This window comes from Penicillium diatomitis, assembly GCF_028827545.1.
Source record: "Penicillium diatomitis strain IBT 30728 chromosome Unknown utg000009l_segment0_segment0, whole genome shotgun sequence".
In the NCBI taxonomy this organism is placed as follows: Eukaryota; Fungi; Ascomycota; class Eurotiomycetes; order Eurotiales; family Aspergillaceae; genus Penicillium; species Penicillium diatomitis.
In genome coordinates, this window is record NW_026623181.1 from 547,315 (window position 1) to 574,700 (window position 27,386).

Below are 27,386 nucleotides of genomic sequence, written 5' to 3' on the forward strand. Positions count from 1 at the left end.
TGAAACAAGAAAGACGAGACAAAATCCCCCGTGGATGGTGATGGCTCAAACGCCGAATCTATGCGGACTGATTTCTTTGCACAATATGCTCCGCAATATTTGGTATCCCAGTCGGAGACGGGACCTATCCGTCGAGTCTGTGATCCGCGAATGTCTATGGTGTGTGCGACTATTCTTGATACACTGAGAGTTGTTCAGTCATTGCCAATGACTGGAGTGCGAGCCCAATATCATGGATAAAAGAAGTACGACTTCTGTAGTATAGAATGCCACATCTGTAGTCGTACACGTTGTAGGCTCCTTTTGTCTTGCCACATTCGGCGAGTGTGGCTCCCTCATTAGACAGGGCACATATAGTTTGTGAAGCACAGTATCCGTGAACGTCGCTCTGCTCTCCGGTCGAGGCTTATTCGTTCCCCCTTGACCGATCAATTCAATACGGACGGCATGGAATGTCGTAAATGACCCGGATCACTATCACTCCATTGGGCGCCAGAGTGTAATTGCTGGCCATTGTCGACCAGAAGCCCAGAGTCATACGTGGATCCCGATGGGACAACGGGCAGCGTCGAAGTCGAGGCTTTCTGGGGATCCGGCAGAGCCGCACTTTCCTGGTACAGCCAAGATGGGTTGGCAAGGAACATGATTTCTTGGTCGAAGATGGTCCAGGAGTCGTCGGTTATCGGACCGGGAAAGGCGAGCACGGAGCCGTGATTTGGAGGGGTGTGCATTGCTTGCATGTTTGACTCTAGTCGCCGAGACAAGACGGTGTGAATGCTCATTGTCGACGGGTGACTTCTTTCCAGACTTTGAAAATGAGCTTGGATGAGGTGAAGATCTACGGGATGCGTTAGGTCCATCATGAGAAAAATTCTGCCTGTGTCTGGAGATTCTTGATGCGACGAACCATCTTGATGCGTCATGCCGTCTTCCACGCCGCGCAATAGTAGCATTGCAGCCCATGTTATCATCTGGACTCAATTAAGTTTGACTAATCCAACTGGTTCATCTCAGGGTATATCAGAACTCACGATCAAATCCCAGTTGGACCAAATACTGGTATCATCTTGCCGTAGTCGCAGCACGGCTCTAGCCGAGACGAGCAACTCGTGCCTTTCGGCTGGGGTGATCTTTGCGGCACTCAAGTCAAACCCCCGGGCTGGGTAGTATATAGAGAGCACATAGAGCTTGTGCAAATGATATTGCAGTAAAATCAAAATTCCCTGTCGATCTGACGGACTAGGTTCTTTGAGAGAGTTAGCCATCATCCACCTTCTCAGAAACGCTCCCTTCCGAAATTGCAAAGCCCTTACGTGAGGTGCCGTTATACCGCACAAGCCAATCATCCAACTTGCGCGCCCACAGTCGAATGACATCGGAATCATGGCTTGAAAAATTCGATTCGAGTGAAGGCGTATCTGCGGCGAGGTCGGTATTGATTGCACACCAGATTGTTGGCAGTCCTTTGCCAACAAAATGACTCAGACCGTAATGCATCATATTAGCGAGATCTTGAAAAGCGTTGCCCTCATGTGTATCGAGTCGCTGAGATCTGAATCTTGGCGGCTGGCGAGGTAGCAACGGATATGTCATATGCATTGAAGCATGCTCAATGTCGATGAGCTGACGAGGTGTTAGTGGGCACACAGAGACGAAGCGATTGGGAAATCTTGATACCTGTAGGCCACAGAATAGAGCCCGCCAGTCAGAATGATTGGGATCCGCCTCAGCAGGGCAATGATCAAGCCAAAGTCTATAGGCAATTGCAATCCATGAGCCTGTGGAGTTGACAAATGCCTCAGAGCTTAGAGTGGCCATGATCAAGCCGAGAATATTATGGAAGACTTCATCTTGTTTATGAACTGACGAAACCGTTGAGTAGGCCTCCTTTGCGGTGCCTCCTGTTGATGCCGAAAGCCTCCTAGTACAAGGATTGATCAATTGGGATATTGCACAACACATGGCGTTGAAGTAACCAGATTCCGTCACTGCAAGGTCTGGTTGTTTGCTGAGCAGCGCAGAGATGTAAAGCACTGAGGCTAGAAGCAAAGGTGTGGGCAACTCAAACACTATTCTATCTTTGAGGAAGTGGAGGAGCGGTAAATTCTCGAGAAACCTACGAGACTGTCAATGTTGGGCGCTGACATCCACTGTGGACAAAGCACTTACGCGCTCCACAGACTTCTCACGACTGGTCTTGACCATATCCTTTCCTCTGGAACTGGGCGCGTTATCGTCCTCAGATCTGCCATTGCGTTCCACAGACCTTGCATGAATGCATTGTCGTCCAGACGTTCATCGTCTCCAGTTTCAGTCAAAGTGACTGACGGTGACGCAGAATTGCTAATTCCTAATGCGGCCTCGATTCGATCGAGTCGGTTAAGAATGACTTGCTGATCAAATGCTGGCCGTTGAGAATTGACGAGCTCGCCGTGGGCTTCATCAATCAATTCATGCAATGCTGATGCCTTCCAAATTTGTAAAAAAAAGTGTAAGCTCGGGTGTCTCAATGCTGTAGATACTCCACATGCTACTGTGCAATACTTACATTGGCGCGAGGTTTGAATATACAAGGTATTTGATTGTGACGACAGCGGCGGCATGGAGGTGCACCCGAGACTTCGCATTTCATCTAAGATGATCTCAGCACACTCCATCCTAGGAAATCCAAACTGGTGCAGCCATGAAGAGATTCAATCCCGCACCTTTAGTCGTCGGCAATTGACTAGTAGCAATACTGTCAGCTCAACTTGTCATTTAAAAAGATGCCATGAACTAACCGCAAGCCTTAGTCGGCTTTGGCCCTGACATGACGCCCCTGCTCTTGAACATATTGTCCTTTCTACTTAGTGTCACATTGTATGATGAGAGATAATGCTTACCTTGGCACTCCTCGCTCCGCTCTCTCTTATCAACAGCCAGTAGCCACGTGAGACGGGGCGTATAGAACCCCGATTATCCGGGGAAGGATCCGCTAAACCAGTTCAGGACTGGATTGTGCGCCAAGAACGACATTCACGCTCCTCAACCATTTTACCATTGAAAGGGACTATCCGGCAAAAGACGACACAGGGTCCGGGCGGAACAAATACATCTAATTTCGACATCAGAAGTAGTTATCGAAGCTTCAAAGATCATATAATAATCACGTACGGTTGCATTGTATACAGCAAAGACTATAGCGTACACTGTCCTCACGTTTTTAGTCCGCCCTGCGTAGGCTGAAAGTGTTTCCAGGGCGGTTCCGAGAAACGGAGACGCAAAGTGTACCTCATGAAGGGTTCACATTTGCATGGTTCTTGCGCTTGCATTCATCTTTGGTAAGATAGAATGCCACGTCACTTGATCAATGGAAATGAGTGATCAAGGACGTGAGAATAGCTCTAGTGCTGAAAGCACGTATAGATCTTGAAGCGCGGGCAATTTGGGAGGGACATTGGCGTCCGAGGGGTGGAAGGGGTTGAAAAAGGCGAGAGAAAAAACGCGCGATAAGTTTCATACACGTCATGTCAGACTAAATATTTGTACAGGTGGATGCAAAGGTGGAGGAGATGCAAGAATTGAAGAGGTGAGTAAAAGTACAAAGGGAAGTGGTTGGGGTATAGTGTGGTCACTTTCCTGGCTCAAATCAACCTGTCAAAAGAGAGGACGTTGAGCGAGTGTGCAGATCGTGGCAAAGAAGAAGGCTCAGGAAGCAGGATTGTCACCTTACTGGCCCATAGACAACTTTCGGACGTCCCAGTCAAATCCGGCCCAGTCCTTCTTCTCGCCAAGAACACAAGTTGTCTTTCGGGTGCCGTTCACCAGGAATCGATCAGCGACCTCGTTGACATCCCTGGCAGTGACATCCAAAACCTGTTCTCTCCATCGCTGGTCCATTTCATGGGTGACCCCACTCATGAAGTAGCGCGCACCTTCGTCATCAACACTGACTGGAGCATCGAGACCTTGGAAGATTCCCAACTTGGCCTCCTCGATCTCTCGTTCGGACCAGGCGCGGTCCCTGGCAAAGAGACCGCTGTTCTGGAAGACCTTCAATGAGTTCATGGGGTTGGGGTCGCGGTAACTCATAAAGGTGAAGATGCCCTTCAGGGGACCATTGCTGGCACCAGCTCCGTAAGCGCCACCCTTCTCTCGAATCTCGGGGTGCAGATAGTTGTGCGTGAGCATTTGTGACAGAACAGTGAGGGGCGCACTGGCAGAATCGGTGAATGGCACAGTCTGCATAGCTTGACCGGAATAGTAGACTTTGTAAGGAAGGTCATAGAAGGCCTTGCCGACAGATTTGAAAGACGGGGCCCCAGCTGCACGGGGAGAGGGAACACGAGGCAGACCTGACAGCCACTTCTGTAGAGTGGCCTCATTCCGTGTCGAACTTTCCGCCTCACAGACGAGACGCACACGGAGACCAGAAGTTCTTGAGATGGCGAATAATTGAATCAAACGAAGCTTGTCTATCAGCTCATGAAGCCGCTCGGGAGATGTCTCCGCATCCCGAAGAAGGTTTGCGGTAGCTTGTAACTGTTCCAGACCAGACTGTTGTTCCTGAATCCACAAGCTACGGGAAAGGTTCGCTGCTGCAGCGTTTACTGCAAACCGATGACCGGTCGACGCGACGGAATCAAGAGCTCCATTAGTTGTCAGGCGCAGCAACTCCTGGATCATAGCAGGAGCAGCGGGGCTTGAGAAGTCAGTCTCCATCACCAGAGTAGAGAGGATGTCGAGCATTTCAGGGATGTTCTGATCCAGGGCGAATCCAGAGAACTGCAGTCCTTCTTTAATCTGATCCAACTGCGTGGGGGATGAAACGAGAAAAGAGGAGGTGGAAACACCGCCTGTTTTCAACTTGATGAGATCCTCCCACTGTTCCATGGAGCGATTGGCAGTACCCAGCCTCATCACGCAGTCATTGAAAAGTGGCATTAGGAGTCGTAGGTCATCAGGCAGGTCTTCAAACGCATTCACGGCGTGGAAATAGGTCAGCCCATTGGTAGGGGCCTCGCGCCAAACAACTTCTGTGTCCTCAATTTTCGATTCGCGCACACATTTGCGTTCTTTTTCACGGGAGATATCCTTGACTCGAAGGGTGGGAAGGCAGCTCAGATCGGCATTGTGTGCATCCTCTTGAATCTTCAAGAGCTCAAACTCCGCATTGGTAAGACTTGCTACTGCTTGCTCAACGGAACCATGCTGTTCAACGAGCTTGGCAAGCTTCTGTTCTTTGCGCACCGCCTCCTTGTCGTCCAAATCCTGATTGAAAGATGGTGTGCCGACCATTGTGAACGTCATACACCGGTCGTTGAGAAGATACTTCTCTACCAATGACTCCAGATACCCAGGCTTCTCGTACCGCCTCTTGAATTCCTCGATAACGTCATTCCAAGCCAGCTCCTTCATTGGATTGGCACCGTTGAACCACGACGACAAGGTCTTTTCCATGATGCCGATTCCAAAGTTGGCAGTTTTGTGGCGCAAAGACAGTTCCAGTTGGTGAAGGATGCCACGAACCTTTTCCTCACTAAACCCAGTCGAGACGGTTTCACGGAAGGCCTTTTGTATAACATCCTTCACGGTGGCTGCATCTGCTTCACCGACGCCTGTGACACCAACGGAGAATATGGGAATTCTTCCGGACGAGTCCAAGCCTGTGTTTGGAGTGAAAGATGAGCCAAGTCCGCTCTCGATCAAAGCGCGATACATCGGCGAGCCATATCCGTCCAAGAACAAAGAAGAAATGATTCCCACAGAAAAAGTCTCGACTGTATCAGTCGAATCACCCATGTACCAGGATGTGGATGTCTTGTGCTGTTTGTCGTCGCTTGAGAATGTATCGACTGGACCGGGCACGGTTATAGTCAGTTGCTGACCCAGGTCAAGAGGCGACTTGACATCGGTATCGGCCGTGCCTTTGCTGAATCCGTCCAGGACCGCTCCAACTTGCTCGAGGTGGCGTGCCAGGGGCATATCACCGTAGGTCAAAATCTTCGAGTTGCTAGGGTGGTAGTTGCGCTTTGAGAATTCGGTCAACTGCTGGTGAGTAAGGTCTGTGATGAACTCAGGATCACCTCCAGAATTATTCAGAGCCGGGATGATGCTCTCCTTAAAACGGATATAGTATAGATAATTTGAATCCGAGATCTGCCCCTTCATTTCATTGTATACCACACCCTTGAAGACAATGTCGTCCAGACTGGCTTCCTTTTCGGGTTCTCCAGTGTTCGACAGGAGCGCACGCAGATCTTCAGGACCCAATCGCCAGCCTTCCTGTCTAAAGTCAGCCTCTTTTAGTAGAGGGTGCAAAGTAGCGTCAAGATAGACAGAAAGGAGATTTTGGAAATCCTGCGGGTTGGTCGTTGCGAAGGGATATGTGGTATGGTCCGAGGATGTGAAGGCATTCATGAAGTTTGAAAGAGACCGCGGAAGCATCTTGAAGAAAGGGTCACGAATCGGGTACCTGAAGTCGAGCAGGTCAGCAGGATGTTCAATATGAATGACCCAAGACTTGACACGGACCTTTCACTTCCGCAGAGGGTGGTGTGCTCGAGAATATGAGGTACACCGGTAGCATCAGGAGGATTTGTCTTGAAGCCGATTCCAAACACATTGTTCTTATCATCACGAGCGACGTGCAGATAATCGGCATCAGTCTTGTCATGCGTAAGACGCACTGCGGTCAAGTGTAGCTCGGGGACATGTTTTTTTTCGCGAACAGTAAACCCATGGAGTCTCTCGCCAACAGCCGGAAAGTTTTCGAGATCCGTCACAGACGACGCAAATCTGATTCCTTGAAAGCGCTGGGAGGTTACTGGGCCTAGCCCTGAGAGGCGGCTCGAATTCAATCGGCGCAAAGCTGGGACTCGGGCTTTGCCCAGACCCATCGAAGATCGCAGCATAGTATGGTAATGAGACAACCTTAACGCTCTGGCCGAGCAGAGGAAGTGAAATGTCAGGGCAGATCAATATCGCCACATCGGTCAAGCAATGTCAAGGGGCACTTCGGTGGACGTTTGGACATTTGTAAGACTCAGAGCTACCTATGGACCGATGTTAATCGGGCCGAGATCGCCGGGGGTTAGATAATCCGGCAGGGCAGGTTATCATACTGCGCGCAGTAGTGATCAGATAGTAACATCGTCATCTTCTGTACCGAGTGCGCAGACCTAACTTCTCGAAACCCCCACAGTCGTTTCCCTAGCCTTTTTCATTCCGGTCCGATCAAAACATCGATCCCGACAGTGATTCAAGCCGGTGGCTGGCCGGTGTTCCTCTCCGAGTCCGCGGCTGGTTCGATGACTAAGGGACCCCCTCGTCGAGTTCTCCGAATATCACCGCTAAAAAGAACCAGAAGTTGCGCGTGCAGGAATAGCACAATTTGCTTCAAGGTTGTTGACCCAGAGGGGACCTAGATATTGAGTCGGTGCTACCTCTGGGATCACAGTGTTGTCACTGCTGCGAGTTGAAGAAGCCTTTGCTATTTGGTGGGCTCGAGTTCCGCAAATTGGTATTGCACAAATTTTGAGCCTAGGCATGCTCACACGACCTTTTTGCGTCTTACTCATACAAAATTCTGTGACCCTGGAGCTCGAGTTAATTGATTGTGGATTTCAAATATGTCTTCAACAACAATGGCAAAAAAGAACAAGGGGAAGAAGGTAGCAGACCCGAATGAGACCTCCAAACTGCTTGCGGCCAAGATCTCTCAGCTCGAGCAAGATGCTGCTGGAGAGAAAGATCAGGAACAGGAAATTGGTAAGAAGCCCTATATGTCGGAGGTCATCATGATGCGCTTGAGGCTCATTCACTGAATGTGTTCTAACCAATCTTGCATCCTAGAGCGTGAAGTCAAGAAGGCTACCCGCGATCTCAATCAGCTTCTCAACAACATCGAGTCCCCCATGACCCGCTTGGAAACCGTTCATAAGAAGTACACTGAGCTGTTGGCGGATATGAAGAAGCTGGACCGGGACTACGCCAAATCAAAGAAACGTGCCGATCAGTTGCAGAAGGAGCAGGAAAAGGGAAAGTCTGAGCTCAACAAAACTGTGACCATGAAGGATAAATTGGAAAAGCTCTGCCGTGAGTTGACGAAAGAGAACAAAAAGGTGAAGGTAAGAGGTGTCTTGCGTGGCGTAGGCGCGCTGAGCGTTTGCTTTTCTAAACCATTGTTTGCTGCACACGGGCGTGTTCTTACAATCGCACACAACCCAGGACGAGAACAAGAAGCTTGAGGACACTGAAAAAAGAGCTCGCCTCATTGTGAACGAACGACTCGATTCTTTGCTCTACGATATTCAAGACGTGATGTCTTCTAAGGGCAGCAATCGAAACGAACAGATGGACATCGACCTTGATGACATGTACGTCCCCGCACATTTCACAACCTTAATTTTTCTCTCGCTAAAACAATCTTCAAGTGTCAAATCAAAATTGAAGGTCATCGTTGACCAGGCCGACATTCGTGACCTTCACTGGAAGGCTTTTGTTCGCAGCAAGGACGCGGAAATTCAAGCTCTCACGATCAAATTCGAGGAGCAACGCCGAACTGCCGAAAATGAAATCAGCCGCGGCCGGGCCCTGAGTGCCCAAGTCTCGACCTTTTCACAGACTGAAGCGGAGTTGCGAAGCCAACTTAACATCTACGTTGAAAAATTCAAGCAGGTGAGGGGCTTTTTTTGCGAGGTCCAGTTCCAATTTGCTGTCACTAACACAGACCAGGTTGAGGATACGCTGAACAACAGCAACGAGCTGTTCCTGACTTTCCGGAAGGAGATGGAGGAAATGTCAAAGAAAACAAAGCGTCTCGAGAAGGAGAACCACACTTTGAACCGGAAGCACGAGCAGACCAACCGCAACATCCTGGAGATGGCCGAGGAACGGACTCGCAATCAGGACGAGCTGCACAAGTGGCGACGCAAGTGTCAGCATCTGGAGGCCCTGTGTCGACGCATGCAGGCTCAAGGTCGTGGCGAAGGCCTCGCCGACGGTGAAGATCATCTGGACCATGATGATGAGGGTACTGAGAGCGAGTACGACGAGGAATACGAGGATGCCGACGACCTGAGTGAGGACGAAGGCACAGATGGACCCGAGGGAGCATCCGATGCTTTCCAAGCCGATACCGCTGCTCTCCGACCCGTCTTCGGACCACCTCCTCCCCCCAACCTCTTGGAGGCTCGAACCACGCAGGGGGCCGTTCAGAATGGATGCTACTGACTTAGGGGTGTCACTCCTTGAGTTATGTGCTGTTCTTCATTCGTTTGAGCGTTGATTACGATTACTACGACCGTTCATGCACTGTGGTCCCAGCTCGCCGATTACTGGTTCTCAGCCGTTGGCGCCCAAGCGATCAGATCACTGATACGAACGTAGAGACTGTGTAGTGGTGCTGGATTTGTTCGTTCTAATATTTGTGGTCGCAGATGAACGAAGGATGACTATCTTGTGGATTCAAGAAATACCCCATTTGGATATTCTGTTGGCTTACGAGATCACTCCATATGTCTATTTCGTCATGTGCAGTTTTCCCCAAACGCAAAGAACGCAATCCTCACACTACTGCCAACTCATTTCCAAATAACCAATCTTTCCAAGCAGTACATTCTTTATCTCGTAAACTATGATTGACCCTCTGGATACGACTGCTTCTGGCCTACAGCTTGCTTGATTTTTCCTCCCCCTAATGTAACCATGTCCAGTCTTGAGGACCTGGATAGCCTGCTGGACCATCTCCTTGACAATGTCTCCCGCGGGCTTGATTTCCTTGACACTGGCCGACACATCACCCATGAGGAAGGGCATGTCAACATCCTTGTCGTTTTCCAGGTCATGCATCATCGGTACCACTCCCTTTGCCGTCAGGGCCGCAATGTCCGCCGGACGGCTCTCCCACTCCTTGACATAGTCGTTGGGCAGCATTCGTAGCGGGCGCCCCGAGATGACCAGAGTCCGACGTGTTTCACCATACTGCGCCTTGACGACGGCCTCCTTATGCATCCGGCTCGCACCGCTCTCCTCCGACGCGACAAATCGTGTTCCCACCCAGACACCAGCTGCTCCGAGCATCAATGAGGCCGCCAAACTCCGACCGTCGTTGACTCCACCAGCGGCAACAACCATTGCCGGCTGCCCCGTCAAGGGACTGCGGTACTTGCGCGCCACATCGACAACGGCGGGGATCAACACTGAGAATGGGATATCACCTGTATGGCCACCCCCTTCTCCACCCTGCGCGCAGACAATATCGACCCCCCGTTGCAGCGCCTTTTCCGCATGTTTTGGGGCTCCGACCATGTTCATCACCAAGATGCCTGCTTCATGAAGGCGCTTGATGGTCTTCTCGGGTGGAACACCCACGGCTGAGACGAATAGCTTTGCGCCGTGCTTGATTGTCACTTCGATCAATTCGTCTAGATGGCCGTGGGTATAGTCGTGATTGGTGGCTCGGGCACCACCACCTACTTGCGGTAGGGCGAGATCCACGCCAAAGGGAAGATTGGGCTCTTTAAGAAGAGACTTGAGCTCAATAAGCATCTCCGAGAGCTGCTCGGGGGTGTAGCCCAAACCGCCCACGGTTCCAAGCCCACCGGCATTAGACACTGCCGCTGCAAGAGGTGCACTCGAGGCACGAGCCATACCTGCCAGCAGGATGGGGTGCTGAATGTTCAAGAGGTTGCATAATGGGGTTTGAATAGACATTGTGCTGGAAGGAGATCGAGCGCGGGCGGTTGTTTGGAAATGGGTGAAACACTCAGTGAGAAGGCAGCGCGTCTTGGGTATCTGCCTAAGGCTCTCGGGGTGACAGACTGCTGCGGTTCAATAAAATCACTCGAATTCGAATTCGAATTGAAGTTTCAGTCTGTTCGAGTCTGTAGTACAGGTTTCCCTGCTTGATCGTGGCTTTTACAGGTACAAAAGGCGATGCTTCTCCGCTTGTTCTTGTATGCGGGGAAACTGGCAGGGCTGTCGATCTGCCCGCCGGACCGAGGCATCCATCGCTAGCTCCAATCGGGGGCGAATTGTGAATTGGAGATCAGCTGCTTATGCGAACAATGCCCGGATGCACCATTTGTTCCCAAGTATGCTAACCACGCATGAGATTTAAGTCCGAGCAGATGAGCTTTCAACCTGCGGAGCTTGCATTTAGCTAGCTGCTTAGATTAATACGTCATTTCAATTCCCAATTTCACTTCGAGTATAACACCTGCTCAATCCACGTTCGACGTCTGTGGAACGCTTGTAGACACAGTCGGATAACATGTAGTCATGTACTGATGTACTACAAGGTCCATCAGGTACTCCACGCAAAGTATCCACCTCAGTAGCGCCCCTAGCTGAAACTTGATGCAAGAAACGAACCGGCAAGCTGGAGAGCTATTTTTCAAAATCTCTAGATCTCCGCTGCGCCATATGTTACGAAATTTCCCTGTGATTGAACTTCCAATTCAAGCTGAGGATAGCTCTCTCAAATGAAAAAGTCTGATGAAAAATGAAGCACAACAAGTTTTGATTTAGACGATAGATTTGGACCATTATTGATGTTTTCCGTCTCCGATAAGGTACTCTATGACATCTATCTGTCGCTCCACTACTACTCTGCCCTCCAAGATAATAGTTAAAGTGGGGGCCCTATTCACAGTACTAGGTCGTAAATAATACTGTACTGTTTCAGCCCAGTCTCCCGCTACTTGGGAAATAAAGAGCGTACATGAGCGTACATTACAAGGCCGAAACTGCAGTGCTAAAACAGAACAGGCCTAACACCCGCGACCCACTTTAATTATTATCTTGGAGGGCACAGTAGTGCAGTATCTACCTTCACAAGTTCACACGACGTCTCAGTACGTCTGGTACTCGACAAGAGACTCATGAAGGTGGTGATTAAAAGAAAAAGGAACAGTCCTTCCTCGCGCAGCTCTAATGTGCAACTCAGTGGAAGGGTATTTATGCACTCTCATGGCCATTTTGTGATTCCAGTGTACTTCGTTCGAGCCTTATCACAGTACCTGCAGCAATCTCAATGATCGGCGGCGGTCAGGCGCCTGTCCCCAAGGGGGAATGTAATTAGACGCGCTGAATCGTCGCGTGGAGCCTCGCGTCACCGGGCTTGTGTCCGCAACACTTTCCGAGGATTGTGAACAGTCCATCAATTCTGCCTCAGTCAGAAAGCTCGCAATGACCGCCACAGAGGATTATGGCTATTTACGGCCTCCAAGGTATGGCTGATCTGGCTGACAGTCTACAAGTCAAATTCAATCACCTGATAAACACGCAAAGGACCTACTCCCAGCTAACTCATTCCCCGGACTTCGCTGGTAGTGACGAGAAATATGATGCTGTTTATCGCCAGCCATCCTCCTACAACCCTCTCCACACATTCACTCTCCCCATGGGAAGTGACCGACACTACCAACAGCAGTATGGCGACATGTACTTTTTGCGATTGGCCAAATTGAAGCCTGCCGTCGAGAAAATTGCAACAGACGCGTGGGGTGAATTGACCGTAAGAGATTCACCAGAAGAGCTTTGGGGGAAATTCTGGCTGACGCAAAGATCGTGGGTGACGCCAGATTGCAGGGGAATCAGCAAGGCGAGTGGACCGAGTACTGGATGTGCGCCAGGGCGAGCTGTGCTGGATGGCCGGTACTGTGTATATGGACATGCCGCTGAAGCCCAATATTTTGGAGGATTTGACAAAGGAGGTGTGTTTGCTATATAACGATGCTACGGTTACTGTGTGGCGCTACTTGCTGATCATCACTTGCAGACCTTCACCTCCGCACCTCCCCCTCGCCGCACCTACACCGATCCCTCCAATCCGTCCGCGACTCAAATCATGGTGGAAGATGAATCTGGTCGAATCCGTCTGACCGGCAATTTGTTACTATCGACCCAATTGGCGACAGGTGTGATCATCGCAGCACTAGGAACCGAGACCGTTGATGGAGAGTTCGAAGTCATCGACATCAAGGTTCCCGATCTGGCTCCTCAACCTGAGCGATGGGCGCGAGGCCGCCTGCTTCCGGCTGAGTCAAAGGAAGCCGGCCAAGAGAAGTCTGGGAAGTCCGGAAAGATCGCCTTCATAAGTGGACTTGGGATCACAGGCTCCTCAAGCGATACGCTGGCTCTGGAGCTTCTGTCGGACTATTTACTTGGGTATACTGGAATTGACGACAGTGCTGATCCATCTCGAATCACCCGGCTTATCATCGCCGGTAATTCGCTGGGGGCGAGTGTTACCGCAGATGCAGCAGCAACGACCGCCGACAATGCTGTGAAGAAGAAATTGGCTCCGAAGAAGTATGGTTACGACGCGTCGGCGTACAACTCCTCGCCCATCACGCAACTTGACAATTTCTTGGCGGAACTATTACCTAGTATCCCGGTGACTTTGATGGCCGGTGAATCAGACCCGGCCAATTTCTCGCTTCCTCAGCAGGGCATCCACCGTGCCATGTTTCCTCGGTCGCGGGCGTACTGTGCACCTCCCTCTACTGGTGACAACAAGCAGGAAGTTGGATGGTTTGACAGCGTCTCCAACCCCTGGGAGGGCGACGTGGAAGGTTGGCGACTCTGGGGCTGTAGCGGCCAAAATGTGGATGATGTGCTGCGCTACCTCGACTTTCCGAGCGACGACGTAGACCCTGTTGTGGACCGCGATGACTCTGAGGCACGTCTGCGGATTATGGAGGCAATGCTCCGGTGGCGATGTGGAGTTCCAACAGCGCCGGATACAATCTGTAGGTCGTTGATCATGCAGCGAGGCCGACGCAATTTTTTACTAATCACCATTCCTATAGGGTCATATCCATTTCAAACCATCGATCCATTCATCCTCGAGTCCTCGCCCCATATCTTCTTCACCGGCAACCAACCCGTCTTCAAAACCACAGTGATCGAAGCAGAAGGGCCCTTTCGACTCGATGGCGACATGGAAATGAAGGACTCGGATGCGGACACACTCAATTCTCGTGTGCGAATCCTGTCGATTCCTCGATTCAAGGACACGGGAGAGCTGATATTGGTGGATACTGAGACTTTGGAAGTCGAAGTCATCCGCTTCGGTGCATTTGCCGGACAGGAGGAGAAGAAGTAAAAATATAGACATAGCATAGCAGTAACGGTGGGATAGTGTCATGATACCAACCAGACTACCTTTTTCAATTATTTGTTCCTCCCAAGTTACATGCTTTGGATTTCATTGCAGATGGTCATAGTAACGGTGGCGCTTGTTGGAGTCTACATATTGTCCTGGGTACTGCCAAGCCCCACTCCAGTGGCCAGGGAAGACATCGGAACAGAACTGAGACGGGATGGATTTTTGCTGGCGCTCCATACGATATTTCCAGCGAACCAGCGGATCATTCTGCCTCTGCCAGTCTCCTCTGCTTTTGAATCTGTCATCTATCAAGACTAAACGCATAAGGCTTGGTCCAAGTAGATCGGATTTCCAGTCGACAACACCCCCATCATCATCATGTTGATCAACGCTCAGACCGGTACGCACATAATATCCACGCGACGACAGGATGGTGAAAGACGAGCCGAGCTACTCGTCAGTAGTATCCATGTTTGCGTGACTGATGAATTTCGGCATCATCGATAGCCATATCAACGACCAAAGTACTTCTCGTCCCATATTCAACATGGCATGTCCCTCGCTATCATGAATGGATGCAGGACGAGGTAAGCTCGCCCACACTATTCTGAGCGAACGCTGGATGTTTGTGATCATTTGAGAAAAAGAAAAGCCTCAATTTTGCCTTATAAATCCAATCAATTGACAAATGTATTCCTGATTTACGATGCGGCTAACTTGAGGTAAAAAAAAAAACAGGACATTCAACAAGCGACTGCATCCGAGCCCCTCTCAATCGAGGAGGAATATGCAATGCAACGCAGCTGGCGACAAGACGCAGATAAATTAACATTCATCGTCTGCCGCCCCATCGGTAACCCAGATGATATCTCTGATGTCACTACGCACTTGTCTGCCGACTCCGACTCTCCCTCAAAAATGGTCGGCGACATCAATCTCTTCCTCCATGTCGATGACGGCGATGAAGGCGACGCGTCTCCAGAACTATACGGCGAAATCGAGCTCATGATCGCCGAGACAGCGAATCAAGGCCAGGGCTTCGGCAAGGCGGCTCTACTGACATTCCTGCGATACATCGTGGAGAAACAGACCGCTATTCTCGAAGAGTTCATCACGGCCGATGTCGATGCAGACACGGTGGGTAAATTGAGGGCTGCAACGCCGCGTCTGCGATTCTCGTATTTGAGTGTGAAGATTGGAGAGGCCAATTCTCGCAGTTTGGGCCTTTTCGAGAGGTTGGGGTTTGAGAAGGTCTCGAGTGAGCCGAATTACTTTGGGGAGTTCGAGTTGAGAAGGAGGGATTTCGAGCTTGCGTCTTTGGATGAGAGGCTTTTGGGTGCTGGCATTGAGGGTTATCGCGAGATGACTTATTCACGCGAGCAGTGAAGGGTGACAATCTCGAGACGAACAGGGGGAAGTCTGAAGTTGATGGTACTCTGGATGGATTTATTTGCAACATGACCAGACGGAGAATCACAAGGAGGAAATGACTCAAATCGAATCAGGACCAACGTCTAGGTGGATGGACCGAGCCAAAGAGAAAACAAACGTGCGCGAAATTGATCCCTCCCAGCGGGAACATCACGACAACAGCGAACCACCTCTCAGGCGCTGTACAAAGCCGGACCAGGAATCACATAGTTCTTCAACGAAGAATAGATGCTAATCAAGATACCGGGGTCGGTCTCCTGGTACAGTGCCTCACCCAAAGTACCCTGCGGCTCAGCACCTCCACCGCCAGTGACCTGCAAATTGAGGCACTGAGGGTAATTCTGCGCTCCATCCTTGGACCCAGCCGAATGCAGTCCGATAATCTCGTGACGCATCACATAGTTGCCCGACGCAATACTCTTCGGGATGGTCACCGTCCACCGGTTCCCAGCCGCAATCAGCTGGTCGGTGGCCCAAGTACCCGGGGGATTCGCATCGTTGATCAGACCTGCCTCGTCGATCTTGAAGAACTTCAAGGTGGTCTTGTCGACGGTGCTGCAGTCTCCGCCGCAAGATGCGAGGTATGTAATGACGGGACCGTGGTGGCTGTCCGGCCACGGGGTCCATTGGATTTCGACCTTGGAGCCGGCCGTCACGGGGGCTGAGAGAGCGGCGTTTTTACCGTCTCGGTGGCAGATGATGTTGGCGGATTGGTATTCGGTGCCGTCCTCGAAGCCCAGGTCGGTGGCTGTTGTGGCCCAGCCGACGCTCTTGGGCGGGTCGCTCATGTAGGGATAGGAGTCGGCGAGGTAGCCGGTATAGCTGGAAGGGAGTATACGTGAGTTTGTGCTCTCGTCGAATGAATCTCGTCCACGGTCGATGTTGACGTGGAACCCGGTGACTAGGTCTTGATGGAGAATTGCAACAGGATCTCGGTCCAGTTCTGTGATCAAATACAACGTACTTCTTGCCATCTGCCACAATGTTGGAAACATAACCGTGGCCTGCGACCATGGAGACATATGCCAGAAAGGCAGAGAGAGGGGTGATCTTCGAGACTACCATCATGGGCGAGTATCACAGTCAGGAGAGACCCAAACCTGTCCAAAATAAGATAGGAAGACGAGAGAAAGAGACGATGATAGCTAAGGGGAGAGCCAGAAGGATGTATTGTTCACTCCTTTATATGCCCGTCCATTATTTGGGCAAATTTCAGGGTATGATTTTGATAATACTCCTGCCACATGAGCGAGACCTACTGAAAGACTTCCCCCACGGGCTCATACTCGTGTAGATCCAAACCCAAGAAATACTGACCGGGATGGATTCAAGATTCTTCATCAATCGGCCGCAGTCTCAACCGTCCTGCAGCCACTCTATTGGAGACTCTGCAGAAACAAAAGCCGCCTCCAACTGCAGAACCTGCAGGACCTGCACACCACCACCACCTACACTCGGACATCGTTCAGACGGCAAAAGGGCTCACATCGAATCCGGCAGGGGTCTTTGTAAGATTCGAACGACTGGCCGGACGGGAAATTCACGAGCCCAGACATTCTGTGGATGACCAAATCGGGACTCATCCCTACCTCACGTTGAATGAGCGATGCAGAATTTTCCGGGGTAATGTAACGTGCCAACATGAGGCTGGCAGGGATTCGAATCAGTCTGATTGTGGCCCGAAACGGAAGAGAATACGATGTGCTGAATGATGCGAAGTAAATCGCTTTGCTGTGCAGGGGAGGCCCGTGGCCTGAATAGTAAAGATCACCGAAGATACGGCAGGCTGACATAGTTGAGGATCACCTACCCGCTGGGGAATATCCCTTTTTCGACCTGATCAGGGAAGGGGGGATGGTGAGATGTGAGATCTGGCTGGGATGGAGGGTTGTCGATTCGTGGAGTGAAATATGCGGAGAGAGCTGATTCAAGTGAATGTTTCAGCGTCGGATCTATGATACGTCAACTGTTCCAACACCCAAATCTTTACGTGACGACTACGTTTCGTGATCAGGAGTGCGACGATCGCTATTGAGGAAAAGAAAGTTTCGCTTGCATTGACTATGGAATAACAACAGGAAATCTTGGAAGAAGAGGAGGGTTCAAAAATTCCGAATCGAGTTACGTTTGCAAGGCCAAAGCCAGTCAGCCAAATCATTGAACCCGTGTTGGAAAGCGCATTGTCGCGCCTCTGTATAATTCTCGTTCACCAGCTGCGTCTCGTTCTCAGGCAGTCCCTTTGGTCCATCGGGACGAGTGTAGTCATTCGCCGCTGACGCGACCATTATATACTTGCATTTGGCAATCGTGATGGCTTCCGAGCTCACATGCCAGGAGGCGTAATTGGGATCGCTCAAGGTCTCTCGTAATCTGTGGGCTTCGGCGCACAGAGACGACAGCATGTGACGGAGTAAGATCCCACCTTGGACTGAGGTGACGGATCTGCCTGACGCGAACAGAAGCACCTTGACAATATCTGCGCTCTCGGGAGAGAACCTCTCCATGGCCACTGCGATGTCTTTGACCGTGCTCCCAGCCTCCACAGCCCGAGAAAGATCGTGTTTTGCGAACCAGTGCACAACATCGACTCTGTCACCGGCAATGGCGGCTCGCAGAGGAGTATGGGTCTGCTCGGGGGTCAACTGGGTAAGGTCCAGAGGACAAGTGACCCTCAAGTAGTCGAGTAACTCGACACTGTTCTTGACGGCACCATGCCAGATGTACCATTGTGCCATCCGATCTGTAACACGAGAGAAACAGAAACCTAGCTTTTTCAACCGCCGGGCTTGGTACGGGGCTATGTACGTACAGAGCCAATATAGATCGTCTGCATTGAACGCCCCAACGATGGCACTCGAAGGGACATTCGCCTTGGCTATAGGGCGTTCAATCAAATTCAAGACTTCATCCAGACGGTCCACATTGCGACAACGTGCCAGAATACCCAAAGGCGTTGGGGAAGGGAAGTTGATATTGGCGGGGCCAAAGAGCTGCGCGGCCAGAGGATGCGATGCGCTAGGATGGCTCAAGATGTACCGGATAATGTTGGAAGATCCGAAGGCGATGGCGAGGGCAATGAAAGACCAGCCGATATGGTTGCAATGGCTTACCATGACACCGCAGTAGTCCAAGATGTAGGCAAAGCACGCGGGACAATCGCTCTGAATCACGCGCCCAAGGAAGTCCTCGACGACTTCGATTGGGAAATCGGATGCCTCGCCTGGATACCATTGCTGACCATTGCCACCTTCAACCCATGGGAACACTTCAATATCACCAAGCTCTCGGCGAAGAAAGTGTCGCGGCAGTCGCCGGGTAACATACTGCTGAACACGTTCGTTTATCTGATGATCCACCTGAGAGAGAGCGAGAAGCAAATGGAAAGGCTCGTGCTGCAGGGAGATGTCCCCGGATTGGAAAAGACATTCGTCGAGCATGTTCCAGAAAACTTCAGGAGGCAGAACATGCAGACCGTTCACTCGTTTGGTCTCCGAAGACGATGATATGGACGACAATGGCCAAAAGGAAGAGAGAGCTTGCAGACTGTTCCACAGTCCAGTCCCTGAGGTGGATGAGGACTTGGTCGAAGATGTCCAAAGGGAAAGGCCCATAGGGAAAAGGACCGGCTTGTAGTCATCTGTCGGTCCATACTTGAAGTAGTCTGGGTCTTTTGACAGGTCCATCATCCTGGAATCACAATCCCCTCGGCAACCCATGTTGGTGTGTGAAGGAAATGAGAGAAGTTGATTTGATCTCGTGCAATTTGTTCGACCACAGGAGTGCGTATGAGAATTCCGTACTGATTGAATTGTCATGAAATTTTCCAGCCTCAAGAAGGGCTCAATTTCGCTGGACTCGGTCCTCAGACATGCCATCTATCCAGCTTAAATATTCATCGCGGGAGGAGAACAGAGCGTGCTTTGAGATCCGATCTTGGATCTGACATACTTTCCGTGCTGTCCTTGAGCCCTGGAACCAGAAACGTCCTAAAAGATCATGGCCATTGTATGTTCCATCTATTTCTGTCGAAGCCTCGTCATGCTTTGAGATGAGATGATAGTCAAAGCCATCATTGTACTGAGCACACGTGCAAGGATTTCGCATCGTGGGGCATTCAGGAACAATGAATCGCAGAGTGATCATGTGGTTGATACCAACTATACTCGCTCGGATGGTCTGTGGTCGAGGGTGGCTGTTTGTCAAAGAAAGGTGAAACTGGACTGTACCTGTGGCGACGAATAAGTAAACGACCCCCACGGGTGGATGTTCACATCCATGATCGAGCCTCGGTGTTCTTTCGATGCCCTGGGCCTGTCATACAAACATGTCCAAAATAGAACCAGTATCAAAGAGACAAGAGGCATTGCTCAACTCCCGGATAACGTTGGCGCTCGGAGTTCATGCAAGTATGTATGGACGTGGCTGGGTTTGAAGGACAAAGGACAACGGACGGGTCCGAAGTACTGGACGATTCTCGAGTTCCAAAGATATGTTCCCTTTCGCCCCAGATGCAAGTCTAATTTAAGCTGAGACAGGATCTTGCACGAGTCGATTCCGAACAACAACAACAAGGGCCATTCACTCGCGGCCCTGCCAAACTTCAGCCTGTCTGACTGTGAGTATGAAGTATGAACTCTCACGCACCCGGGTCGAAAGCCTTACATAAATACGGGCGCGCCTTGGCTCCGACATAGATAGCAGTTCAACCATCTGTTTATTCCCAAAACCAAAATACATCTCTACCAAGTCTTCATTCTCCTCACATCCTCTCGCCCCATCGCGAACAGCATAACTCCTCTTCAGAAGACCGGACGGACTTTCACCAGCCCGTGATCATCACTATCTCATCCCAACTATACCAGGTCCCACACTACAAATCTTCTCCACACAATGTCCTCATACTACTCATCCAGCAACATCCCCACACACTCGGGATCCAGATGCAAAAACGAGCAAGGAGTCTTCTCTGCCCATCTCGTCATCCCCATCTACGCGACCATTTGGCTGATCTTCTGGCTCCTAGGTGTCTTTCTCCAAATCTCCATTTTCATCGGCAGCTGTCTGGCCCAGGGTAAGTCGCCGTCCCGAGGCAGTGTGACAATCTCTCTAGACATGCCTGTCTTTGCTTTGTTTTGCATTGGGTTGTGGGGGGCGATCAAGCTCTCGACGTGGTTGCTTGTCGTCTTGTGCTCGCTCTTTACTATGGTCAGTGATGCCGACGAGGAGAATGCCCGCGCGGCTCGCCAGCGAAGAGAGCAGGTCCTGCGGCGGCGGGCTATGAGGCAAGTGCATTACCATTGAGGGTTCGATAAATATCAGTGCACGACTGTCTACGTTGGTGTGTCGATAATATTGGGATTTCGGTGAAGTGCAGCCAGGAAATATCCAGTGCGACCTCTCTGCACGAGTTTCAGCAATGACCGAGCGCCAGCTCCCAACAGCACGTGTGATAAAATACCTACTCAAGGGACATCTACGAGGCGCGACTGTGCACAGAAAACACAGCGAGCGGTACATTCAAGGCAAAGTCCAGACTTGATGATGCCAGCAGAATATAAGTCCGTGGAAGGATGTTTCAACTGTTTTTTTCATTGAAGTGTAAGGGACTGAAAAGCTCCAACAAAAAGCAATTCATTTCATTTTTCGAGTGTCCGGAAAATGCGAGTCGTGCAGCCGGTGTAGAGTATCGTAGCGGCGTACAGACGTCAAGGATGGGCGCAGAGAGAATTCATTAGATCCCCCCCTCAGTACTGAAACTTCCGCATTCGCGAAGCCTTCCCTCATGTCCACTCGCAGAGAAACCATGTCTATGCCATGCTATTCCTCCAACAGTTGTTCTTGTGATGGTTCATCAGACCCAATCGCACCGATTTCCGAGCCTCTGCCATACCATGGATATGACATTTACAGCTTCTTCTTGTCGCTCTTGGCAACATCAACGACCTTCAGGGCTGGATTCCAAGACGAGTTCGTTAGCATGAGCGACCAATTGCAAGCGTCGTGGCGCAAGGAGATGAATTCAGAAGTTCGATACGCCGAGGCACACGGGGTTGAATCATCGATTGCACTAGAGGATGCGGAGGCGAAAGACAGTGTGGTATGTCACATACAAGGAGGAAGAGACTGCTTGAGCTTCTCGGCCTTGGCGGAGTCGGTCAAGGCGAGGGTGTAGACGAAGCGCTCGCAGCGGACCTTGAACTTGGTTTGCTGGTTCTTGCGGTTGCGCTGGATGCGGGCAGCTGGGCGGGAAATTGAAGGTTAGCGCTTGCGTCCGCCTGACAAAACTTTTCTCACGGTCGGAGATTTTGTGTGGCCAATCTGGGCGGCACAAAAAGTGGCGGAACATACAGGAAGCATCCTTGCGGCGGCAGATCTCGATGAACTGCTTGATGTCGGAAACTTCGCGAGGCATGGTGACGATTTGGTGCTGATGAGGTACGATACAGTGAGGAAGGTCGCTGTCCGTTGCAAGGTGTTGTGTGGATCAATCGGATTAGGGTTTTTCGCCCACGAAGCCCTGAGGTCACGTGGCGTGGGTGGACTCCGTAGGGGGAAGAGTGAAGAGTCCGGACTGAGGGCGGGGAGCTTCTAGAGCTGCCCGACCTGACAAGGCGCTGGAGAGCGGATGCTGTCGACGCTCTGTGCTTTGCGAATGACCTTGTCACCTCGTTCCATGCGACTCGAGTCTGTGTCCCTTTTGCGTCCTTGACCACGAAGTTCTTTTCTGTTCGTAATCTTCACTCGCAGTTCGTATTTTCTCCAGAAAACGAGACTGTCCCGTTGTCCCTTTGGTCAGCTTGCCTGCGTGATGACTGTCGCAAGAGCACTGGAATTGGAGCCTCACCCGGCGATCGCAACGATACCAAGCAGAATAAACAATGTCAGCAGAGCGATAAGGAGGGAAGGATTCATCTTGACTCGCGTCTTCAAAGACCGGAGAAGTAGAACGTCGTCTTCTGGATCCCTCTCTTGTTCAACAAATTTTAGGAATGAATGAGCGTAACGATAGATATGTGAAGCAGTTGTCGGAAGAGCCGGTGGAAACGGAAGAGAATGAAGATTGGCACATTGTGTTCCATGTTAATGATATGGCATCGGAGTGTAGAAGCTAGGAAGGTACTACCCTACGACCGTTGGTTTGTTGACCTCTGTTGAACTGTCAGTCTGGCAGGTATAGATCGTTTGGCAAGTACGGCAGGAGCTTGTCTGTTCCGGAGTGGCGTCGGTGGCGGTGCAGGCAGATGCGTTCATCCCATCGCCCAGTCATACCTGGCACGGCACTTGGACAGATCGCATCATCCATCCCTTATAAAATAGTATCTAGCTTTTGCGCCCGTTGATGTTTTTAAACACTTGATCTGTCAAGTAAACATTCTTGATATTCTCAACCAAATTCGGAGGTTCTGCTGCGGAACGTTGGAAAGACTACGACCGTCCTACTGTTGTTCGTTCCATCATCGATCAATATGCCGACTCCCCTAGACCGAGCTCTCAAGTCTCAAGTAAGCTCCTGGAACTCCGGACGATACAGTGAACGCTCGTTGACAATCAATGATCTATTGACAGAATTTATTCCTTGGTGAGTCCCTGAGAGCAGCCGACGCGCAATCCCCCGACCATTATCAAAGCTAATTGAAATGCCAGGATTCGCCGGCATGGTGACAGCAGTGGCCGCCTGGTCCATCTGGGGAAGCGACGTGTTCCCAGCCGAGGCAGACCCAACAGGAAGTATGCTGGCCAAACATCCATGAATTTGCGAGAAGCATCTCGCTAATTTGGGCAGAACCCGAGGATTGGACCGAGGATGAACTCAGGCGATGGCTACGCAACGTGAGTTGACCTTTTGTTTTGTCCGTTTTGTTGCAATGAACGCAGTGAAATCAAAATGCTGATGCCGTCTGCCTCTTCACCAGAGAAATCTCTTGCCCAATGAAAGCGCAACGCGCGATGAATTGCTGGAGCGAGTCAGGGCGAACTTGCGTGTCTCACGCAGAACCAAATCGCCGGCGTCACAATCGTGATCGCGCGACCCTGCTGCTTCATATGTCTCGGAAACGAATTGACAGATTTCCCCGCTGATGGCGTTCAAGTGTTCATTTTTTTTTTCTTCAGAGAATAATCTTCATCTTTCATTCAAATTTTTTGCTGATAAATGGGCAGGCCGTTTGTCGATCTGCGTACTCGTAAGATCGTCATAGTTCATAAGTCTCTTCTTGATAACGACTTGGGATGTTTTCTGGTAGACTGGTGGGTTTGTACCACCCAAATAAAGGAAGGCGATCAAACCACAAGACGGAAATTCTGACTCTGAATAAGCCAGTCTCGCCGCCTCTTACGATCCGAGCTGGGATTGGGCACGAGCACAAAAGTCTCGCTGAATCCGCGTAGTGGCTGATCGCGACTCTCCCCATACCGCACATGTCCACTTGCCATAACAAGGATCGACATGTCCTTCACTCCCATCTCCGTGGCCGGTTTCAACCCGGCGGCAGTTGTAGTCGGGTATGCACGATTCATGATTTGACAGTCAAAAGACTGCACTTCGTATGATGCCTCGGGCATCTGATTTTGAAAAATTTCTTGGACAGCGGCACCGTCTGCGACTGTATTGCCATTGAAGAGAATGCTCGTAGGCGTAGGAAGGTAGAATGAGGCAATTGAACTGCGGTCGTTCTTGAGAGCAGGATAGAAGCTGTTGACGAGCTCAGTGGCAGCTTTCGAGAATGGATATCAGCTGAGTTCATCCCGCTTCATATTATGGCTAGCCTACCGTCAGTTGACACTTTGGTCAAGGTGTCATCGGTGACTTTGGCCATTGCGACTGAGGATTGCGAGGCCGAGATTCACGCGAGTATGTCGGGCGCGCAAAGGAAATTGAAGCTCCTGCTGAATGATGTGCAGGGTATACGAGACGTCCAGAAAATTCTTGCGGGCAAAATTGCAGGATGTGATCTTGTGGAAACGAAGTGGGATTGGATTATCGCGGGGTTTGATGGATCACTGAAGCTGGGAACCTCGTGGAAAAAAAGAGGCGCCGAGTGGAGCTCGGGCCAGCTCTGCGAAGGAGTGTATTGCGGAAGAGACCCGACCTCCGCACCCTCTGCGCATTTCCTCCGCGTAACGCGAGGCAATGGCAACTCTGCGACGGGCTCTTCGCCCATTTTCTAGCGCATCACTCTCTACTACTGCGCGGCAGTCCTGGGCATGCTCAGCTCACCGACATTTACTCACCCAACGTCTTCAACGCGGGCTTGCGTCGGCGCCGAAAGCCGCCAAGAAGCCCTACTATGTGACGACCCCAATCTTTTATGTCAATGCTGGTGAGACTCGACGAACATCTTGCTGTGGGATGAAGATACTCATTTCTTTTTGCTGTGCTATTATTCAGCTCCTCATGTCGGCCACTTTTTCACCATGGTCATCGCAGACATTCTCAAGCGGTGGCAGATCCTCCTCGGCAACGACGCAAAGCTTTTGACTGGAACCGACGAGCACGGCATGAAGGTATCGAAGGCTATACAGCATGTCTACCGAAGTCCATTAACACCGCTGTGCAGATTCAACAGGCAGCCGCCGCAGCTGGGATGGACACACAAGGCTTCTGTGATATGAATTGCAGGACATTCGAGGTACGCATGTGTTTTTGAAACACTGGATGATGGAGGCTTACTAACGAGATCCCATCACAGTCTCTGGCAAAGGCAGCAAATCTCGACAATGACCACTTCATCCGGACCACGGATGCGGCTCACCGTGACGCTGTTCAGTATTTCTGGGTTGGTAAACCCCGGTCGTCAATTTGACCCAGGCGGAGCTGACCGACTCACAGGAGATGCTAAACCACCGTGGCTACATCTATACCTCGAAGCACGAAGGGTGGTATTCCGTGAGCGACGAGGCTTTTTATCCGCAAACCCAAGTTCAGAACTCCTTGGATCCTACGACTGGACGAAAGCGCATGGTAGGCTGCCAATGACGGCTACTCCATGATCCCACGCCTAAGATTGACAACAAACTAGGTCTCAATTGAAACGGGCAAGGAAGTGGAGTGGGCTTCTGAAGTCAATTATCATTTCCGACTTTCTGCGTTCAAGGATCGCTTGCTGGAGCTTTACAACCGACCAGGCTCTTTCATCACGCCTTCAAAGTACGCGACTGCGGTGATTCAGTCGGTGTCGTCCGGTTTACAAGACCTCTCAATCTCTCGGCCGGCTGAGCGATTGTCATGGGGCATCCCAGTTCCCGGTGACAGCACACAGACCATCTATGTATGGCTGGACGCACTTGTCAACTACCTCACTTACGCAGGATATCCATTTCCGCCAGGGTCGCAGAATTCGTCTATCTGGCCTGCCGATGTACATGTCATTGGTAAAGACATCGTCCGGTAAGTTCCGTGCTGTTACATACATGAGAATTTGGGGATCGCAGCTGATCGCCGCCTTCTTGTCTGTAGCTTCCACTGCGTCTATTGGCCAGCCTTCCTGATGGCTCTGGACCTTCCTCTTCCTCGGAACGTTCTTGTCCACGGCCATTGGACCATGAATCGGGAGAAAATGTCCAAGTCGACCGGCAACGTGGTCAATCCGTTCTTTGCCATTGATCGGTTCGGAGTTGACGGCATGCGTTTTTTCCTCGCCTATCAAGGGGGCCTGTCAGATGACGCAGACTACGATAACTCGTTCATCATCCGTGATTACAAGAAATGGCTCCAGGGTGGAATCGGCAACCTAGCGTATCGTACCATTGGGTGTGCCAAGGGAAAGCTGCCGTCGTACATTGAGAATGCCACGTCGAATAGTCTCCCTGCTGGAACCGCTGCCGACGATGAGCATCAAGCCATGCTTATCGCTACGCCGCTCAAGGTTGCCGAGCACATGACCGCACTGAACCCGCGCGCGGCATTGCAGGAGATCATGACAATCATTGAGAAGGTACGTCAGGGACTCGAAACTCAAACGAGCGTCCCACCCCCGCATGACCGGCGGAGAAAGGAATTTGCTAATCTGGAGGTTGTCTCCCTTGCGTCCCCCAGACTAACAAGTATTTCCATGCGGCGGAGCCGTGGAAAAGCGCCAGCCCCGAATGGGTCCTGTACAACACCGCCGAGTCGCTGCGCATCTCTGCCATTCTGCTGCAGCCCTTCCTGCCGGAGAAGTCGCAGGAGCTTCTCGAACTTCTTCGTGTGGATATGTCGGATCCATCGAAGCGGGCCTTCTCCGCGACCGTCTATGGCTCCGATTCAAGCTACGGCCAAGGCATCAAGAAGGGGATGCTGTTCCCTCCTTTGCTCACTGAGGAGTAAGTCCGTGGGCACGGTGTATTCGATTTGATAACAAAAACGTCCGCAAACCCAATCATGATCTACAAGGAGCCCCATCCGGGGGAAACTCTTTACATCATCTGCGTCTCGGCGCAAGGGCCCTATTTTCAGAGACTTCCCGACTTCCTCCACACGGTGCGCTATGACTTGCCAGGTTTTCCAGTGTGACCCCAGTCTGGATGATGGAGCAGCATGCACTGGGCTCTGGAGACCAGGATTGGCGATACCCACCAGGTTATCAGCGGGACGGACTCTGGAGGAGAGGGCGGTCCTATCTTCCTGCAAAAGACGGGCTGGTCGGGTCGGGAAACTTTGCCCGTTTCCCGTCGGAAAACCCACCCAGCTTATTCCGATTGTATATCAAAACATATCATTGCTACGTGCAGAGTATGCTTATATGGGGGATGGCGCTGAGAAGGGAATGTACTAAATATATCGGAGTTGTACTGCCAGGTTTGATCAGGCTGACCTTTTTTTTTTATATCCCGTCCTACCTCCATTGTCTGTGACCGAGGTCTATTCGTACATCAATCTCAT

At 51.0% G+C, this 27,386-nt stretch overlaps 13 protein-coding genes across 13 annotated transcripts; 6 read left to right on the top strand and 7 right to left on the bottom strand.

Annotated features, from left to right (window-relative positions):
• Positions 1-428: 428 nt before the first annotated feature.
• N7539_006710 (fungal specific transcription factor domain-containing protein) lies at positions 429-2,832 on the bottom strand (the record flags this gene model as incomplete). Its single annotated transcript, XM_056936311.1, has 8 exons — positions 429-838; positions 908-971; positions 1,032-1,246; positions 1,314-1,623; positions 1,678-2,116; positions 2,170-2,651; positions 2,706-2,725; positions 2,781-2,832. The coding sequence occupies 8 exons, from the start codon at positions 2,830-2,832 to the stop codon at positions 429-431; spliced, it is 1,992 nt and encodes a 663-aa protein (XP_056788246.1).
• Positions 2,833-3,708: 876 nt separating this feature from the next.
• cym1 (pitrilysin family metalloprotease cym1) lies at positions 3,709-6,893 on the bottom strand (the record flags this gene model as incomplete). The annotated part of the gene is made up of 2 exons (XM_056936312.1): positions 3,709-6,454; positions 6,514-6,893. The coding sequence occupies 2 exons, from the start codon at positions 6,891-6,893 to the stop codon at positions 3,709-3,711; spliced, it is 3,126 nt and encodes a 1,041-aa protein (XP_056788247.1).
• A 732-nt stretch (positions 6,894-7,625) lies between these two features.
• Positions 7,626-9,213, top strand: N7539_006712 (taxilin; the record flags this gene model as incomplete). Its single annotated transcript, XM_056936313.1, has 5 exons — positions 7,626-7,749; positions 7,834-8,108; positions 8,209-8,357; positions 8,415-8,658; positions 8,716-9,213. The coding sequence occupies 5 exons, from the start codon at positions 7,626-7,628 to the stop codon at positions 9,211-9,213; spliced, it is 1,290 nt and encodes a 429-aa protein (XP_056788248.1).
• A 401-nt stretch (positions 9,214-9,614) lies between these two features.
• On the bottom strand, positions 9,615-10,695 carry N7539_006713 (NAD(P)H-dependent flavin oxidoreductase; the record flags this gene model as incomplete). The annotated part of the gene is given in 2 exon segments (XM_056936314.1): positions 9,615-9,676; positions 9,687-10,695. 2 exon segments carry the CDS (start codon positions 10,693-10,695, stop codon positions 9,615-9,617), a joined length of 1,071 nt encoding a protein of 356 aa, XP_056788249.1.
• A 1,476-nt stretch (positions 10,696-12,171) lies between these two features.
• N7539_006714 (DNA-directed DNA polymerase delta subunit POL31) lies at positions 12,172-14,092 on the top strand (the record flags this gene model as incomplete). The annotated part of the gene is made up of 4 exons (XM_056936315.1): positions 12,172-12,212; positions 12,316-12,499; positions 12,567-12,698; positions 12,764-14,092. The coding sequence occupies 4 exons, from the start codon at positions 12,172-12,174 to the stop codon at positions 14,090-14,092; spliced, it is 1,686 nt and encodes a 561-aa protein (XP_056788250.1).
• Positions 14,093-14,473: 381 nt separating this feature from the next.
• Positions 14,474-15,481, top strand: N7539_006715 (uncharacterized protein; the record flags this gene model as incomplete). The annotated part of the gene is made up of 3 exons (XM_056936316.1): positions 14,474-14,495; positions 14,603-14,682; positions 14,834-15,481. The coding sequence occupies 3 exons, from the start codon at positions 14,474-14,476 to the stop codon at positions 15,479-15,481; spliced, it is 750 nt and encodes a 249-aa protein (XP_056788251.1).
• A 218-nt stretch (positions 15,482-15,699) lies between these two features.
• On the bottom strand, positions 15,700-16,521 carry N7539_006716 (AA9 family lytic polysaccharide monooxygenase; the record flags this gene model as incomplete). Its single annotated transcript, XM_056936317.1, has 1 exon — positions 15,700-16,521. The coding sequence occupies one exon, from the start codon at positions 16,519-16,521 to the stop codon at positions 15,700-15,702; it is 822 nt and encodes a 273-aa protein (XP_056788252.1).
• A 1,107-nt stretch (positions 16,522-17,628) lies between these two features.
• N7539_006717 (uncharacterized protein) lies at positions 17,629-19,212 on the bottom strand (the record flags this gene model as incomplete). Its single annotated transcript, XM_056936318.1, has 1 exon — positions 17,629-19,212. One exon carries the CDS (start codon positions 19,210-19,212, stop codon positions 17,629-17,631), a length of 1,584 nt encoding a protein of 527 aa, XP_056788253.1.
• Positions 19,213-20,416: 1,204 nt separating this feature from the next.
• Positions 20,417-20,827, top strand: N7539_006718 (uncharacterized protein; the record flags this gene model as incomplete). Its single annotated transcript, XM_056936319.1, has 1 exon — positions 20,417-20,827. One exon carries the CDS (start codon positions 20,417-20,419, stop codon positions 20,825-20,827), a length of 411 nt encoding a protein of 136 aa, XP_056788254.1.
• A 603-nt stretch (positions 20,828-21,430) lies between these two features.
• On the bottom strand, positions 21,431-21,938 carry N7539_006719 (60S ribosomal protein eL38; the record flags this gene model as incomplete). Its single annotated transcript, XM_056936320.1, has 3 exons — positions 21,431-21,477; positions 21,637-21,765; positions 21,875-21,938. 3 exons carry the CDS (start codon positions 21,936-21,938, stop codon positions 21,431-21,433), a joined length of 240 nt encoding a protein of 79 aa, XP_056788255.1.
• Positions 21,939-22,992: 1,054 nt separating this feature from the next.
• On the top strand, positions 22,993-23,547 carry N7539_006720 (Ish1 domain-containing protein; the record flags this gene model as incomplete). Its single annotated transcript, XM_056936321.1, has 4 exons — positions 22,993-23,028; positions 23,155-23,223; positions 23,318-23,356; positions 23,440-23,547. The coding sequence occupies 4 exons, from the start codon at positions 22,993-22,995 to the stop codon at positions 23,545-23,547; spliced, it is 252 nt and encodes an 83-aa protein (XP_056788256.1).
• A 259-nt stretch (positions 23,548-23,806) lies between these two features.
• N7539_006721 (putative nuclear transport factor 2 domain protein) lies at positions 23,807-24,342 on the bottom strand (the record flags this gene model as incomplete). Its single annotated transcript, XM_056936322.1, has 2 exons — positions 23,807-24,240; positions 24,297-24,342. 2 exons carry the CDS (start codon positions 24,340-24,342, stop codon positions 23,807-23,809), a joined length of 480 nt encoding a protein of 159 aa, XP_056788257.1.
• Positions 24,343-24,656: 314 nt separating this feature from the next.
• On the top strand, positions 24,657-26,831 carry N7539_006722 (methionine--tRNA ligase MSM1; the record flags this gene model as incomplete). Its single annotated transcript, XM_056936323.1, has 8 exons — positions 24,657-24,846; positions 24,915-25,030; positions 25,084-25,155; positions 25,216-25,302; positions 25,356-25,487; positions 25,546-25,913; positions 25,983-26,460; positions 26,562-26,831. 8 exons carry the CDS (start codon positions 24,657-24,659, stop codon positions 26,829-26,831), a joined length of 1,713 nt encoding a protein of 570 aa, XP_056788258.1.
• Between the last annotated feature and the right edge of the window lie 555 nt (positions 26,832-27,386).